Source organism: Apus apus, chromosome 9 (genome assembly GCF_020740795.1).
Source record: "Apus apus isolate bApuApu2 chromosome 9, bApuApu2.pri.cur, whole genome shotgun sequence".
NCBI classification, from domain to species: domain Eukaryota; kingdom Metazoa; phylum Chordata; class Aves; order Apodiformes; family Apodidae; genus Apus; species Apus apus.
Genome location: NC_067290.1, coordinates 4873111 through 4889390, shown reverse-complemented (window position 1 = coordinate 4889390; position 16280 = coordinate 4873111). Strand labels below are relative to the sequence as shown.

General features: G+C 48.2%; 1 protein-coding gene across 1 annotated transcript; it reads right to left on the bottom strand.

Moving 5' to 3' along the window:
• Window positions 1–688: 688 nt before the first annotated feature.
• PSMD6 (proteasome 26S subunit, non-ATPase 6) lies at window positions 689–7274 on the bottom strand. Its single transcript, XM_051627799.1, has 8 exons — window positions 7029–7274; window positions 6324–6529; window positions 5648–5793; window positions 4371–4590; window positions 3732–3840; window positions 2449–2617; window positions 1142–1219; window positions 689–992 (listed from the first exon to the last, which is right to left on the bottom strand). Exons 1-8 carry the CDS (start codon window positions 7171–7173, stop codon window positions 896–898), a joined length of 1170 nt encoding a protein of 389 aa, XP_051483759.1. The 5' UTR covers window positions 7174–7274; the 3' UTR covers window positions 689–895.
• Between the last annotated feature and the right edge of the window lie 9006 nt (window positions 7275–16280).

Sequence of the window (16280 nt, the reverse complement as noted above, 5' to 3'; positions counted from 1 at the left end):
TGCTCAGTGCAGGGGCATCAAGCAGCTCACAGGACTAAGTCACAGACTTTCTTTGGGAGGAAAAAAGAAACCTCAGGCCCAGCCAGCAGGGCAAACAGCTGCTGCCACGGGCTCTGCTGCAGCCAGAAACCATGTGTCATCACTATGGCAGCAGCCTCCTTGAAATAGTTCTTCCTCAGCAGCTGTGAAGAAAGCAACCCCCTACAGCATTTGATCAGCTGTGTCAAACTGCAATAGTATCTTCTGCTGTTCCTACCACCACTGTGACATCTGCAAATCTAACAGAAGAAACACCTACAGACGTAGTGCTTTGCTAAGGTGCTGACTTTAACAGCTAGTGAAAACATTGCTTCAAGAGAGCTAAAGGTGTTCCCCAAGTTACAGCCCTTACAGTTTTCACAGTTATATTATTGTTTCACCACAGTCATTTGCATCCTTATTCCTCCTCCCCTAAGATGTAATCCTCTCACAACAAGAGCTTCATCCTCTGGACAGTGCACAATTTTTGGCTACTTCACTATCGTGCCAACTGCTTTGTGTCCCTTTTGATTCAAATACAGAAGCATTAAAAAAGCAAGCACAGAATTGCCTCAGTTCTCTCTGTTCACAGATCTTGACCCTGCTTTGCTATTAAATATTGAACACTGTATGCACAGTCAAGTACAGGAACAAAGGTTGTTACAAGAGATCACCAACTGTATCATACATTTAATAAATGAACTGGGATCCATACACCAAAACAGAACATTGTGTACATAATGAAGTGGAAAGTAAAAACACTACCTCTCTCTAGTCATTTTTTTACCTACAGTATACCAAGTTATACAATATATTTATAGGTTACTTCCAAAATGTTTTAAACATCTAAATTTTGCATTCCCTCGCATTAAAAAAATTACATATTAATTACTCTGGAAAGTTTCTGAACTCTGTTTAGCAGCAAATCTCCTTTCTTGATGGTTTCTTGGTACTGCCAATTCTTGCTATCAGGCCTAGGAATTGTGGAAGGAAAAAAAGAAAAGGTTTAGAACTGAGAAAATGTCTTGCAGCAAGCCACTTACATATCTGCAGTAAGTGCCATCAGAATGCACTGGATGCAGCTGGGCTGTCAGAAACTGCTTCTAGGAATTGATAAACATACCTGTTGGTTTCTACAATCTCATTTACTTTGTCTATTTTGCAGTGCAATCTCCCAGCTGCAATAAATCTTGAAAGCTCCCTAAGTAAAGAAAGGAAAAAAAGTTGGTTAAATCATGTTTCACCAAGGACTTGCAGAGCCAGCAGCACTGAAACTGCTCTTCCAAAACAACAGTGTCACCACACTGAACTTCTTTACCCATAAAAATAATAACTCTTGCCCATCTGAATACTCTTCCTCTTGGGCCAAAGTGTCACACTTGAATGAGTGAAATTTATCACAGGGCTCAGCACCAGCTACTCTTCCAATTCACAGGCAGCACTTGTGTACTGTGCCCATTCAGAATTTATCCCAAGGTAAAGATCTTCATGCCAGTCAATTCATTAGGAATGTTCCCTACTCTAGTAGCTCTAAAGATGCTGCTTTTTTTAAAATAAATTTGCTTAATCAGCTGGTGGTCTATAGCAATTACTGATGGCAGAAGGAATTATTCTTCTGATCAACAGTAAACCAGGTTACAACTAGTAATAAATTGCTGGGAAGCATAAGAATTAGTATGATTTTAAATAATTTACCTTTCAATTGAATGGTATTTGGTTTATCTTGAAATACCTGTTCATGCATTTCTGAGTATTTCAAGCAGAATTCCTAATTCTGTAACACTACTATGACAGAAAATCTGAAAGTTCTCTATAAAAGAAGAATGACCCTTGTGAAGGCATCTGAAACCAAATGTTTCATGTCCATTGAGTAAAAGTCAGTTTCTCACTTACATTAGTTCTCATCGTTATCTAAATCTGTTTGTTTTAAACTAGAAAATAATTGCAAATTGAGGCTGTAGCTTATATTTGATTTGAAAAAGAAAGAGATCCTGTCCACGTAGCAGAAAGCAAGCCAAACTAAATCAGGAGACTTGTAGGGTACATAAAATGTGCAGATCCCCAAAGCTGTAGCAGTTGTTTTCACACAGTTGTGAACCAAGTCCTCACAGCTTAAGTGGAGGTCAATAAAAGAACGAAGTTCTTAGTAAAAGACTAATTGGCATTTAGAAATGAAAGAAATACTTAGAAATAAATACTTAGAAAGAAATACTGCAACATTTGTCATGAGAGATTGCAATAAAATTCTTTTCTTTCCTGAAACATGAGGTTCCTTTCAATTCAGCCAAGCCCTTCCACAGGAACGTAACTCGGCACGTTTAGAATCGAAGTAGAAGGAAGATTTTTTTTTAATTCATAACGGGATCATTATAAGTTATTAAAAGGTATAAAGTGAGATGTTTATGAACTTAAAAAGCCAAATAAACTTACTGATCTATGAATTCTACACCAACTCCAAACGCTTCTGCCATGTATCCTAGTGTCAGTGACCTGTAGGACTCCAGGAGCTGGCTGTAGGCGTGGATTCGCATCTCCCGCACGTAGTACCGGTAGTGGGGTGCAAACAGCCAGTCCTTCTTCATCTCCTGCTCTACAATAGCTGGGGAGAAAATAAAAGAGAATGAGTCAGTCACCTCTAAGAAACATCAAATATCAGTTGTGTAAATAAAACACATAACACCAGTTAATAAGTCATCAGTGTGAACGTAACTACACTGTAGTGCATACTTCAGTGTAGGAAAGGAATTCTGTCTCTGCTCCAGAGCCAGAAGCAGCAGCAACGGGCAAACGACGTGGTGGCAAAGCTGCTGTGACCCCTTGGTCAGCACAGAATCCTCCTCTTGGGGGCTGAGCTCCTCTCCCCTCCACTGCAGAGGGACCACCCCCACTTGAGGGCAAGTGCTGTCACGCAAGAGCAATGTGGTGTGGGGCAGCGAGCAGCACTTGGCATGTAACTGCTTGAAGAGACTTTGTTACCTTAAGCTGGGCAAGTAAATATGAGTAACTTTCTGGTAGTAGCTCTTAAATTAGTTACAAGGATTTCCAGGTACTGAAGTGACTTTTTCTCCTAACAGGTTTTGTTCTCAGGTAGTGATAAATAAAGCAAATGGGAAAGTGTTGCCCTTAGCTCCTAATGTCGTCAGGCCTGGTCCTTCCACAAAATGAAGGGTTCCTTTTTGCTTTGTCTAAATTCTTTCTTTTCCTGCCTTCCGTGTCTCACAGAAGGAAAACAAGCAGTCAGAGAGCTGGTGAGAATGAGTTTTCTGAAGAGCTTTTCTTCAGTGTTACCCTTTTACACAGAAAGCAGAGCAGAAAGCCAATGGTAAAATCAACAGAAACCTTCCGTGTAATTTCTTTTACGGGCTGAGATTTCAGAGTCTTTAGACTACAAGTCTTATAACTTCTTTCAAACATAAAACCTCTCAAAGCTTTCCCACCTGACCTGGCTGTTCAGGTGGGACAGTGCTCCATTTGCAAATGCTTTTCTCCCTAATCAGATGGAACTTTTCAAAAAGCTCCCTGTGTCTGCAAAGGTTGGTTGGTTTGTTTTAAAAATCAAACAGCAGCAACTTTTAGGTCACTGTTTATTTATTTTTTTCTTCTGCATAAAGCAGCTGTAGTTCTAGACTGTAGCTACTCCACAGAACTTGTGCATGACCTGAAACAAGTAACTGAAGCACCTGAAATAGTGTTGTAGGAAAAACCAGCCTTACCTAATGACTGGAAAAAGGCTGAATAACGGCATTCGTAAAGAGAAAAGAGGTACTGTCGTACAGCTGGCAAACTGTGTAACACTTCCAGGATCTCTGCTCCTTTAATCACCTGAAAACAAACACAACGTGTTTAAATGAAGGGCTGGAGCACCTCTCCTATGAGGACAGGTTGAGAGAGCTGGGGCTGTTCAGCCTGGAAATGAGAAGGCTCCAGAAGGGCCTCACAGTGGCCTTCCAGGACCTGGCAGGGCCGCAGGAAAGCTGGGGAGGGGCTTGGGACAAGGGCTTGTGGCAAGAGGACATGGATCAAAAACTGCAAGAGGGGAGATTTAGCTGAGACATGAGGAGGAAATTCTTTAGTGTGAGGGTGGCGAGACACTGGCCCAAGTTGCCCAGGGAAGCTGTGGCTGCCCCATCCCTGGCAGTGTTGAAGGGCAGGTTGGATGGGGCTTGGAGCAACCTGGGCTGGTGGGAGGTGTCCCTGCCCATGCAGGGGGGTTGGATCTAGATGATCTTTAAGGTCCCTTCCAACCCAAACCACTCGATGATTCTAAGAAATACCCTCACTTTCTGCCTGGAGATACAGGTTGAAGAAGAGCTGTGTGTGTCAGGACCCGTGTGTCCAGCTGCTCTCCTTACCTTTTCCCTCAGGTCTGGCCTGTCTAACGCGATCATGCTGACATAGACCGTGTATGTGACAAAGGTTTTGTAATCCATGAGTTCATAGGATGTGAAGGTGGAGACTGTGTCAAGGAAGAGCTCTGCAGCCTGCTTGAAGTCTCGGATAGCCACGCAGTACAGGCCCTGGTACACCTTGAGACGGTTTCTCCTGTCCCAGTCTCCTCCTTCTTCTATTAGACTTCAAACAGAACAGGAAGAAATACTTACTCATGTACACGTGTCACATGGTGAGTTACATGAAAGAAGCAGAGCAGATCAGCTGTGTGATTGGAGAATGATTTTGGGTACAGCTGCTGAAACAGTTGAGGCTTTGTACACCTGTCGGGGTAGGAAAGTGGCTTCCCTGGGACAGGAGAGGCCAGAGGTTTGGCACAGGGCAAGTTTCAACTGGAAGGGAATGTTTACAGCCTCTGAAGTTGTGACAGCAGCCTTTTGAGATGTGCACACAAATATGACTGTCAATCTCAGGTGTGGCAACATGTTTCCACTGCCTTGGCTGCTAAGATCAAAGCTGCCCAGCCAGCAGCATAGGGAAAAATACAGGAGCTGCCACTCTTCAGGAATTGTATCAACACAAAATGGATGTGGGTACAAGCAGGAGGACAGGCCAAAAGAAAACCTGCTGAGAAGGCATCACAAAAAATCCTTGCCCAAGGAACACGGTAACTGGGAAGACCCTCTGCCTTGGAGTCTCATGGCACCAGCAGAGACTGGAAATGCAGCCATGCTACAGGAACCACTGCAGTCCAAGATGCTGAGAGCATGGGAACAGCAGCAGCAGGAGGGAGGGAAGGGTGGCTGCAGCAAAGCACTTCAGGCTGATGCTGGGCTCTTGCCCCCAGAGGAAAAGCCCTGGCACTTCAGAGAGCCAGCTGGGTACCACTGACAGCAGCTGGATTCTGTGTCTTGTACAATCTAATCCCCCCCCAAGTTATTTCGCCTCCAACAGCTACAGAGCAGGAAGTGAGAGCAAGGGGTGGGCTAGCAACTGAAATGAAGTCAACTTCTAGAAAACAGCTGACACACAATTTTAACCTTTCTTTTCTCTTCCCCCTCACAACAAACCAAACAAACCAGCACCAGGAGGCTCTGCAGCACAAGCTAACACCCACCCATCACCCTGGGGTTCTATCTCAACCAGGTCTTGACAACAAGCTATTTATCTTCCCTTTCTTTTGTTACAGCTTGTCTCAGAAGTGCCCGAGTGCACTGAGACAACCCCACCCCAGCAGTACCTCTTTGCCTTCTCAATGTTCCGTGTGATGAGGTCGTTATCCATGTAAAACAAGCCAATCCTTAGCAGGTAGAACACAATATCCAGGCGATGTCCCAGGGCCACAGTTTTGTCGTAGGTCTTGCGAAAAGCAGTCAGAGCTCCTTCCTGCTAAGACAGGGTTTCCTGCTGTGAGACTGCTCAAAGCACCTGGAGTCTTTTCAAAGAAATGTCCTCGCCCTGTCTGCCACTGGTGGTTGTGACTTATGTTAAGTTTCCCACAGCAATTCAGCATCATGGATTCCGAATAATCTTACAGGACCACAGGTTCGATCCAGCTAAAAAAGCCCATTTTCATACAGCTTTTAATTCTAAGGGCCACATGAAATGAAGCTGCCCTGTGTAAATAGCTTAGAGAAGGGCAAAGACACAACAAGGTATGTGAGAAACAACACCTGCAAATGGAAAACGGCTTTTTCCCTTTTCAAGAAAAATATTTTCTTTTAAGGCCTGCCTGTTGTTTTGGGGTTTTAGAGATAATTTAATTTTCAGTCACACCCTCCCCCACCTCCCACCCATGGCTGAGTTGTGCCACAGGGAAAACACACTGTAAGTCACCCAGTGCTGACAGGACCCTGTCCAGCTCAGAGGGTTACAGAACACTGACTGAGTCCATAAAACCTCCACCATGAACCAACCTTGTCCCCAATCCTGCACAGGTACTCAGCTTTGGCCATCATTGCATCCCTGATTTCACTCTCTCCCAAGATCTTTTCCGCATCCTCCAACTCGTTGTCAAGACGTTTCAGCTCTTCCTCATTGGCTTTCTTCATTTTGCTCAGCAGCTCCGTGTCCACCTGCCACTCCAGAGACTTGCAGAGTGCTTCATAATAGGGGGCCATGTCTGAAAGAGGAGCAGAAGGGTTTCTGCCACCGCCTGCAGCCGGTATGTCAGTGTTTCTGGAGCAGAGCACCGAAGGGCAGCACGACCGAGCCCCTTCTGTGATCAGATCCCTTCCCCACCCAGACACGGCAGAGCCCTGCAGCAGCAGCCCTCGCCTGTCACGCTGCTTTTTGCTGACTCTGTTCTCTCCCTGCTCTCTCCGCACCTCTCCCACAAGCACCTTCCTTCCTATCTCCCCGCCTCCGGCTCCCGTGGCCCCTGCTGCTCAGCTCCCGCCCTTTCCCACACCAGCAGGCCCTGACAAGCTGGGGACGAGCCCCCCGCGCTGTCACGTCCCCCCCGTCCCGGAGCCCCCCCCCCCTTGCCCGTGTCCCCCCCCCCGCCCCGCGGCTCAGCAACGCCGACAGCCAGCCCAGCTCCCCCCAGACAGCCAGGCAGAGCCAGCCCGCGTCCCCGGGGCGGGCCGAGCCCCGCACCCCCCGGGCCAGGCCGCGCTCACTGTGGAGCCGCACGGCCGCCATCAGCTCGTCGCGCGCGGCGGGGTCGGGGGCGCGGGGCCGCAGGCTGAGGAGGAAGCGGAGCTGAGCGATGCGGAGGTCGGGGTTCTTGGGCAGCCCCTCCTCCTCCAGGTTCTCCAGCGGCATCGCGCGGGCCGGGCCGGGCCGGGGCAGCGGCGGGTGCGGGGCGGGTGCGGGGCAGGCGGCGGCGCGGCCCGCTGACTCAGCCGCGACCGGCGGAAACGGCGGCGCGCTTCCGCCGGCCAGCGCCCCCTGTCGGCCCGGAGGTCTGCGGGGGGGGGCTGCGCGTGCGCAGTGCGGGGTTGGGGAGGGGGGGGAAGGGGGGTGTCATGGCGGGAGGGGCCGCAAAGCTGATCCCGATCCATCCCCTGCACGGGCAGGGACACCTCCCGCCAGCCCAGGCTGCTCCCAGCCCCATCCAACCTGCCCTTCAACACTGCCAGGGATGGGGCAGCCACAGCTTCCCTGGGCAACCTGGGCCAGGGTCTCACCACCCTCACACTCCAGAATTCCCCCCTCATGTCTCACCTCAACCTCCCTCTTCCAGTTTAAAACCCTTCCCTCTCATCCCATCCCTCCCTGCCCTTGTCCCAAGCCCCTCCCCAGCTTTCCTGGAGCCCCTTCAGGCACTGGAAGGTGCTCTAAGGTCTCCCTGGAGCCTTCTGTCCTCCAGGCTGAACCCCCCAACTCTCCCAGCCTGTCTCTAGAGCAGAGCTGCTCCAGCCCTCCCAGCATCTCCGGGGCCTCCTCTGGACCCTCTCCAACAGCTCCGTGTCCTGCCTGTCTTGGGGGCTGCAGAACTGGGCACAGATCTCCAGGTGGGAGTCTCACCAGAGCGGAGTAGAGGGGCAGAATCCCCTCCCTGGCCCTGCTGCCCGGGACAGGGTTGGTTTTCTGGGCTACAAGTGCACGTCGCCAGCTCACGTTGGGCTTTTAATCACCTTGACACCCCCAAGTCCTTCTCCTCAGGGCTGTTCTCAATCCTTTCTCCACACAGAGGTGTGGTTAGTAGGTCAAGAGAGGTTCTCCTCCCCCTCTGTTCTGCCCTGGTGAGGCCACATCTGGAATATTGGGTCCAGTTCTGGGCCCCTCAGTTCAAAAAGGACCGAGAACTGCTTGAAAGAGTCCAGCGCAGAGCCACAGAGATGATGAAGGGAGTGGAACATCTCCCTGATGAGGAAAGGCTGAGGGAGCTGGGTCTCTTGAGCTTGGGGGAGACTGAGGGGCAACCTCATCAGTGTTTACAAATATGTAAAGGGTGAGTGTCAGGAGGACAGAGCCAGGCTTTGTTCAGTGATGTCCAGTGACAGGACAAGGGGCAATGGATGCAAACTGGAGCACAGGAAGTTCCACGTAAACATCAGAAAAAACTTCTTTTCTGTGAGAGTGACAGAGCACTGGAACAGGCTGCCCAGAGAGGTTGTGGAGTCTCCTTCTCTGGAGACATTCAAACCCCCCTGGACACGTTCCTGTGTGATGTGCTCTGGGTGACCCTGCTCTGGCAGGGGGGTTGGACTGGATGGTCTTTCGAGGTCCCTTCCAACCCCTAAGATTCTGTGATTCTGCAGGCCGTGCCAGCTAGGAGGGCTGGCCACGCACAGCGTGCAGGGACTGTTCTCCCCCACAGTTCTGGGTTGCTTTGCTTAGGGTTTTCAAGCCGCTGAGGTACTTGATGCGCTGAAGGCAGGGCAGGGAGAGGCATTTGAAAGGGATCCCAGCTTTTGCAGCAGAAAAAAAACAAATAAAGGAAGTTTCTAGCCTTCATAGTTGCAGAACAAAGCTGGCCCGTGTTACCCAAAAGTGTGTCTGTGGCTCAAACAAGCAGAAGACAAATAAAAGGGGGTTTAAATATCCACGTGTGGTTATATCTCATCTGGGTTGGGCGGGAGAGTCACTCCTGACTTCAGGCCCACGTTGCCACATACTTAATAATTTGGCTTTTCTTAACATTTTTCCATTTCCACCAAGGGCCAGGGGGTGTTCCCAGCACGAGCCCTCTCCCTTGGAGCTGGTGATCCAGGCTGCACGGGTGGGCAGGTGGCAGCAGGGATGGGTGACCCTCACCTGCCACCCCCCTGCCCTGCTCCCTGTGCCCCAAGGCTGCCTGCAAGTTGTCCGTGCCAATGGGCTGGCTCCCAGCTGGGCTGGGAGCTCCTGATGGGGTTTTTTGGGGGGTTTCAATCATGCCCTTTGTTGGAACTGCATTTTTTAAGTACAACACTTTTTTTCTTTTGGAATGTGTCTCTGTTCTAGGGTTGGGTTTTTCATCAAGGTCATGGGAGAAACTGTTCCCTCAACTTGTCCTGGCACAGGGTGTTCCTAAGATTGACTTCTTTATATTTGGGTGTGAATTATTTAGAAGTTTGCTGGAAGGAACTGTTTGCTGAAGGTTTTTTTGCTAAGTGCTAATATCTGTTGTGTGGATTCTGGTTACTTTTCCTTCATTTAAGTCACTGGATTGTAGTTCTGGTGTTTTAGAATAGAGGTTGGGCCGCTCCTTTGTTTCCTCAGGAGCAGGTGGGGGTTTGTGTGTTGTGTGTGTCTTCCATTTCTTTTTGACTTGCAATCTCTTTTGTATTGATTGTGTGATAAGGAATAGCTTTGATGCTTTGCAGAGAGCTGCAGGTAGATCTCCTACAGCAGTGTTTCTGTTATTTAGTTGCCTGTTGGCCTTTGTGTTTGCCCAGAGCCGTATTAATTAGGGCTTTCTATGACAGGTAGGTTTAGGCCTCTTGCATGTTTTGCTTTTGAATCTCCTCCCCAGCTACATTCCCTGGGCAGTGTGCTCTGCAGGGTGCTGTTTGTTCTTAGTGTGCCTTCTTTAGGAAGAAAAGGACGTTTGGGACTTTTCTGCTAGGGCAGGCTGGTGTTTCCTGCACTCAGGCACAGCACACATGGGTGAGCATCACTCGTGCCAGCAGCTGAGCTGGAATTAGCTCTCAAAAATTGAAGAAGGGGGGGGCAAAAATGGAATCAGCTACAACATCCAGTTGTTGCAGCCAGTCTCTCCAGCGCTGGGTGGAAGCTGGGAAGTATGTGCAGCTCCCTGGTATGCAGATAACCTGGCTGTCACCTGAGCTCTTCTCCTGATCCCTAGTAAGGACTGGTTTGCAGCCACAGCAGGAGGTCTGTCCCTTCTGAAACTCACATCCTTTGTCACTACCATAGCTCTGGCCACTCTTACTGCCCGTAGAACTGTCCCCATCCTGTTAAACATCACTGCCTCTTGGGCATCCACAGTGGCAGTGAAAACCACAGTTTCATTACGTGCTGGGGGAGGAAAAGTTTTCCTTCTCTCTTCTCTGGATTTGCTGCTTCTTTTGCAGCCCCTGCGCTCCCCCAGCCATGCTGAGGCACAGGGGGGTGTTCAGCTGCTCCTTGCAGTTCCCGAGTGGACACATCCCACCTGGTCAGTACTCCTGACACTTCCAGGTGACCCCTGGCACCCCAGCTAGTGCCACCCTCCTTGTCCTCATTCTTGCAGCTGTGGGAGGCCACAGGTGGAGCTGGAAGTGCCGACGCAGATTTCCAGACCTCCACCCTCCCCAGTAACAACTGTTCCTACATGCTGCTCGGAGTGAAGTGGCTCCTTGTGCCCCTTCGTGAGGCTGCTTCTTGTCCACCCCCGACATCCAGCGAGACACTTCGGCTCCAGCCTGCAGCTCAGCAGCCACAAGGTGACAGTGTTTCAGAGCAAGAGCCGCGCTGCATCTCCAGCTGCTGGCTCTTGGCTTTGCTGGGCAGCTTTCATCGCCCACAGGGTGCGAAGTCAAGCCCCACTGCTAGTGAATGCCCCTTCGTTTTGCCCCTGGTGGGAAACGGAGGGTTGGCAGGTGATGGGATTTAGTGGGTGCTGGGCCAGGGCCACTGGGCTCTTCGTTTGACACAGGCAGCTCCGCAAGGGGTGTGGAAGAAAGGGATGGGTCAGTGAAATGGACCTTTACGGCCCTGGAATGTGTTCAGGGAAATCTCACATCACCTCAGGGTACCTGGCACTTGCCAGCAGCAGGTCACAGAAGTGCTCTGCTTTCCTCTCCAAGGAGGTCCTGTGGCACTACCCGGATCTCCTGGGCTTCAGGACTGGCCCAACCCTGTGAGCATCCCCTGCCAGCAGATCAGGATTCGCAGCAAGGCTGAGGGTTGGAGCCAAGTGTTGGTGAAAGGCTTTGCTTTCCCGGGACAAAAGGCGTGAGTGGCCCTGGGAGCTGGCTGGTGTGTCCGTGCTGTAACAAAGATCAATTTGTGCTGCAGGCTCACTTCAGTCATACCAATTACACTTTCTTACCTTGCTGTGATCCTCAGGCATCTTCAAGGCCAGTGCACTTGTTTCATTTGCAGGCCTGTTTTATCTGAACTCTGGAAAAGGTGGCACCTGAGTCACACCCGGCTTCTTCCTCATCCTTCAGGAGTGGACGTGTTGACAGCAATGCTCACAGCTGCACTGTACCAACCCACAGGTGTCAGGCATTGATTTCTTCCAGTTAAGCTCCTAGAAGTTACCTATTTTCATAAGTAATAGTTGGTGTAGATGTGGCTCTTGTCTCTTGAATGCAGCCTCTCAGAAATTATGGTCTGTATTAGCAAGGAGTGAGAGGCAGAGGGTTAAGCCCTCTGCCAGCACAGCTCTGCTGGCTGCCTGCTGTTAGACAAGTGTAAGGACAGTTAGAAAATGCCCTTGGAGTGGGATTTCTGCACCTCCTGACCTTCATTATATTGTTTTTCCACCCTCCCCGTATTGGTAATTGCTTCTGACCAGCCAGGTATCCGTTTCACAGCAATTGGTGTCTTTTATTTATTTATCTGCATATTTTCAAATCAATAAATCCCTCCCCACTGGTGCAGCCAGGATGCTTTGAAATTCACAGAGTCCCCAGACTGAGCCTTTTACAGCATTAAAGCCTGTTAGTTGAAGTGTTCCAAGAGGCAGCTGTGGTAGGGGGAGGTTATTACCTTGGGAAGGCAGGATGAAGCCGCATCATTAATTAGAGATCTGAAAAGCTATGAATATCTAATGGCCAGGAGAAATCAAAGTGGCAGGTAGAGATGGGACTGGGGGGAGCCTCTTCCTTTGCCCTGTGCCTGTGGCAGCCCTGGGTGCAGGGGGGGTGATGGCACATTGCTGCCTGAGCCTGGGTGGATTTAACACCGCTGCTTCAGGAGATCCTGGGGGGAAAAGCTCTTTTGAACAGATGACAACACCCTGTCTTTGGTGCCACACAAACACAGGTGAAGAGATAGGTCCTGGGTGAAATGGCTGGAAGGAGGAGTGGAGGAGATCACTGCTGGCACGGGGAAGCAAAATCCTGCACCGTGTCTGTCCCATCTTCAAACCAAGAGATGCTGAAAAGATGGTTGTAGAGATGCATAAATCCACAGCACAAGCCAATGGTTTGTGCTTGAACCTTGTATTATAGGTCCTGCATTCCAGCCAACCTCTTTCTAATGCAGATTGTAGGTGCAGATTTTGAATGGTATCTACAAAATGACAGCCTATGGTCCTGAATTTCAACGTGAGGTCTGTTTACTGCCTCTTGTATCCTAACTACAGATTTACTGTCAAAAAATTGGTACTTTAGACCAACCTGCTGGTGCATTTGTTGCGTGCACAGCAGCAGCACCCAGGACCAGGTTTCTCTCCTGAGAAACCAAGGGAATATTGTCACTGACTGGTGCTGGAGTACTGTCCAAGGTGTGAGGTCTGCTGATTTTTAAGGTATCCTATTGCATGCAGAAATCCACAAATCTTTATTAAGATTTGTCAGCTCCAGCTGTGTGTCTGTATCTGCTTGGGTTTTTTAGGTAATTTGTGCTGTACATTTTCACCCCACCATTGCTTTTATTGTATGTGGTTCCTTCTGTTGGGCACCTCTCTGTTGACTATGATTACTACCACATCAACTGTGCTCCTGAAAATGCTCCTGTACTGTATAATTACCTTTATCTGCTTTGCTAGAATGCCTCTCACTGGAAATTACACACACTTCAGCTCTTTCACTACATTTCTGGAGTGACTTTAAGAAGTGCTGATTATTCTTGCCTAGGCTTTGTCCAAAGTGGAGAATTTTTACATGTCTACAATTATATCCTTTTTATTGCAACAGCCCCACTGTGATCAGGATATTGATTGTAGTACATATAATGTAATCTTTAAAAAAAAAAAATCTGTTTGGAATTCATTGGGATTTATGTGTGCTGGTAGCAAAAAGCTTATTTAAATCCTCAGGTTGTTGGCCGGTTGATGTGATAGTTACCACTGAGATCATTTGAAATGGAGAGCAAGGATTTTGAAATCTTCCAGTCCCCTGGGGAGTGACTCCATTTCCCTCCTCCTCCTTAACTCAGCCTCATCAGCCTTCCCTGCAGTGTCTTAGTGACTTTTCCCCTTGGATGATTTTTTTAAAGCTTCTTTTTCTAAGGCAGTAGCCTCACACGATGATACCATCAGTCCATGTTTCTGTGCTCTAGAGTGAACCCCTTGGTCAACTTGAACCAAATTTGGTGGATGTCATGAGGTCTCGATAATGTCCAATTCCTTGAAGTTACATGTAGATCAGGTAGGGCAGTTCCAAACTGGAAAGGATCATCCATTCTGCCTAACCCATGCTGTCCTGCCTGGCAGTGCCTGTATCCCAGTGTCCTGTGCCAGCAATGCCTTCTGCTTAGCTGGTGTTTAGGGAACGTGGGAGCAGTGAGGACCCTTGTGTGGCCATTGCAGGGTACATGGAGGGACGGGGCACATAGGAAGGAAGAGCTGGAAGCATTGCTGTGCTGGGGATGGGGGCACAGTGGGGAGAGGGGTATGGGGTCCATGGGAAAGCAGCCTTCATCCCAGAGTGTTCATGGAGCAGCAGCTGCTGCTAGAATTACAAATATTGATGTGTTTTCCACAGCTTATTTTCAAACACACAGCCTCATTTGGTTTGGGGTTGTTGTTTTGTTTTTTTTAATCATTATCAAGACGACTTGTTTTCCCATCATGCAGAGAAAAGCACTTGGCTGAGAAGTTTTGTACAACTTCTACTGAGATCTCCCCCTCAGCCTCTGTTCTCTGGTCACAACCATCCTTGGTCAGATGCCATTTAGACACCAGTCCAACTCATCAAACAACTTGCTTCTCTGTTCAAGGCCTTGGACTTCAGTCAAATTAACCTGTGAGAAGTATTTGGTTTGTGCTGGCTTCTTTTCTTCAGTATTATTTTTTCAGTAGTGTGTATATATATAGTGTGTATATACATAGATGTCTACACACCGTATTCTGTATAGTTATATATAGAATGATATATGCACACTGTACTGTATATATGGAATCACACACACACACGAGTTTATCTATCTATAGATCTGTAGGTAAGTGCAAAGTAAAGCTTGCAGGACTCTTACTTGCATTTGTTTTCCTCTCAGCTTTTTTCTCCTGGAGTTTTTGCTGAGCCATTGTTTTCTAATTTGCCCTTTAAAATCCATTTCTCAAGAAGATCTGAAATTCCTAAGCTACTTATCCAGTTCCCTTTTAATGTTTAGAACCTTTGCAAAGAAACATTCCTGGAGCAGCTATTTTCAGCTACCTTTTTCACACCTACCTGTGTGTTGTGCTACTTTACGTGTAGTTTCCATGACCATTATCCCCAGAGTCAGCGACAGCCTCGCCCTTGGTTGCTGTTTTGTGAAGCTGCCCTTGCTCTTGCCCATCTGAGAATCCGACTGCAGAAGCTCATGACCACTTCAGTATTTTCTTTTTACATCTCCTGGATGTCCCACTAGCACAATGCAGGTGCTCCAGGCTGCCAGAATGTATATTGCAACCTACATAATATATATTGTGCCCATCTCCTCCTGCCTGGTGCTGTGTGGCTGCTGCTCCCGCTGCAAAGTTGTCCATACATGAAAAATGTATGTTGAATATTGTGCACCACATATTGAATACGTTGAACCATATTGCAAAATCTTTTTAACATTTTTAGCATCTTGGTGTTTTCCTCTTGCTCATTCTCCTTTTCCTGTTTGCTCTATCCCAACCCTAGTGATTCACAGCCATTCCCAAAGTGCTGAGTGGCATTCCTTTGATACATTAACCTTACATATATCCTTATTATCCTTATCTATTCAGTCTGGTACAAATAACTCAGCTTTCTGTATGATCTACTTTCAACCCTACCAGTACCTCCTCACTTTTTTTGTGCATAGTTGGTTTTTTTTCTTTAGTTGATTGCTTCCTTCCATTTTCCCATGTGCTGCCTCCTTTCATTCTTGCCTCCTTCCATCCTTCCCTCCCACCACCCCCAGCTTCCTCTCCTGAATCCACTGAAGTGTAATCTAAAACATACTGCAAGAAAGTGGAAGCCCAGAGAAATATTTGCTCTGGCTCTCACTAGCACCTTGCAATGCCAGGGAGCTCTGAGACAGAGGATTCTCAACCCTGCAGTAAAATGAGCCTTTCCCGTAAGTTTAAAACTCGAGTCTTTCTCACCAACTGCAGTCAAAATGATTGTCAGCTCCTTTTAACTCAATTCACAGGAATGCATTCAGAGCAGATTTTTGAAATTTCCACTGTGATAAAACTAATTACAATTACCAGTCTGTTACTGAAACAGAAAACATCCAGAATGCCACAATATTTGAAGTTCTATTTTGAGGAGCAAACAGATCAGATCAAAAAACAACTTCAAAGTCTAAAGTGATCGTCGTCTTGAACAGTCTTAATTGCTTGTAAGATAAGTGGGAATGGAGAACACTGGGAAAGAGAGAACCTTGCAGATAATCCACATGGAGAATGTGATCTGCTGTGGCAAATGAGCTGTGTGTGATCTGGTACTGAACTGTCCCAAGTCACCAACCTGCCTGCCCAGATGCCACCACCTGCCAACTGACTGACTCGGCTTGTAGCAAGAGGGAAGACTGAGAGGTCCCAGTTCAGGTGGTTGTGGGATAATGAATCTGGGTGCTGGCTGCTGAGAGCAGCTCTTCAAAGCTCCTGAAGTGCTGATTCATCCTTGCAGTTGCTCTTACTCATCTCACCCTTGGTCAGATGACACGGAGTTTTGCAGCCATACTGGGTGAATTGCTCTGCCCTGTGGGAAAAAAATTGCCCCAGTTCTGGAAAAACCTTTGAGTGCCTGTCAGCAGAGTGTAGCCTTCTTTGTGTGGGGAGGGAGATCTCAGTGCTATGTCAGACTGAGCTGCTCTGTGTAGTTTTTTCTGGTTAGCTCAAGAAGTCCACTTCTCCCTCTGGAAGGCTT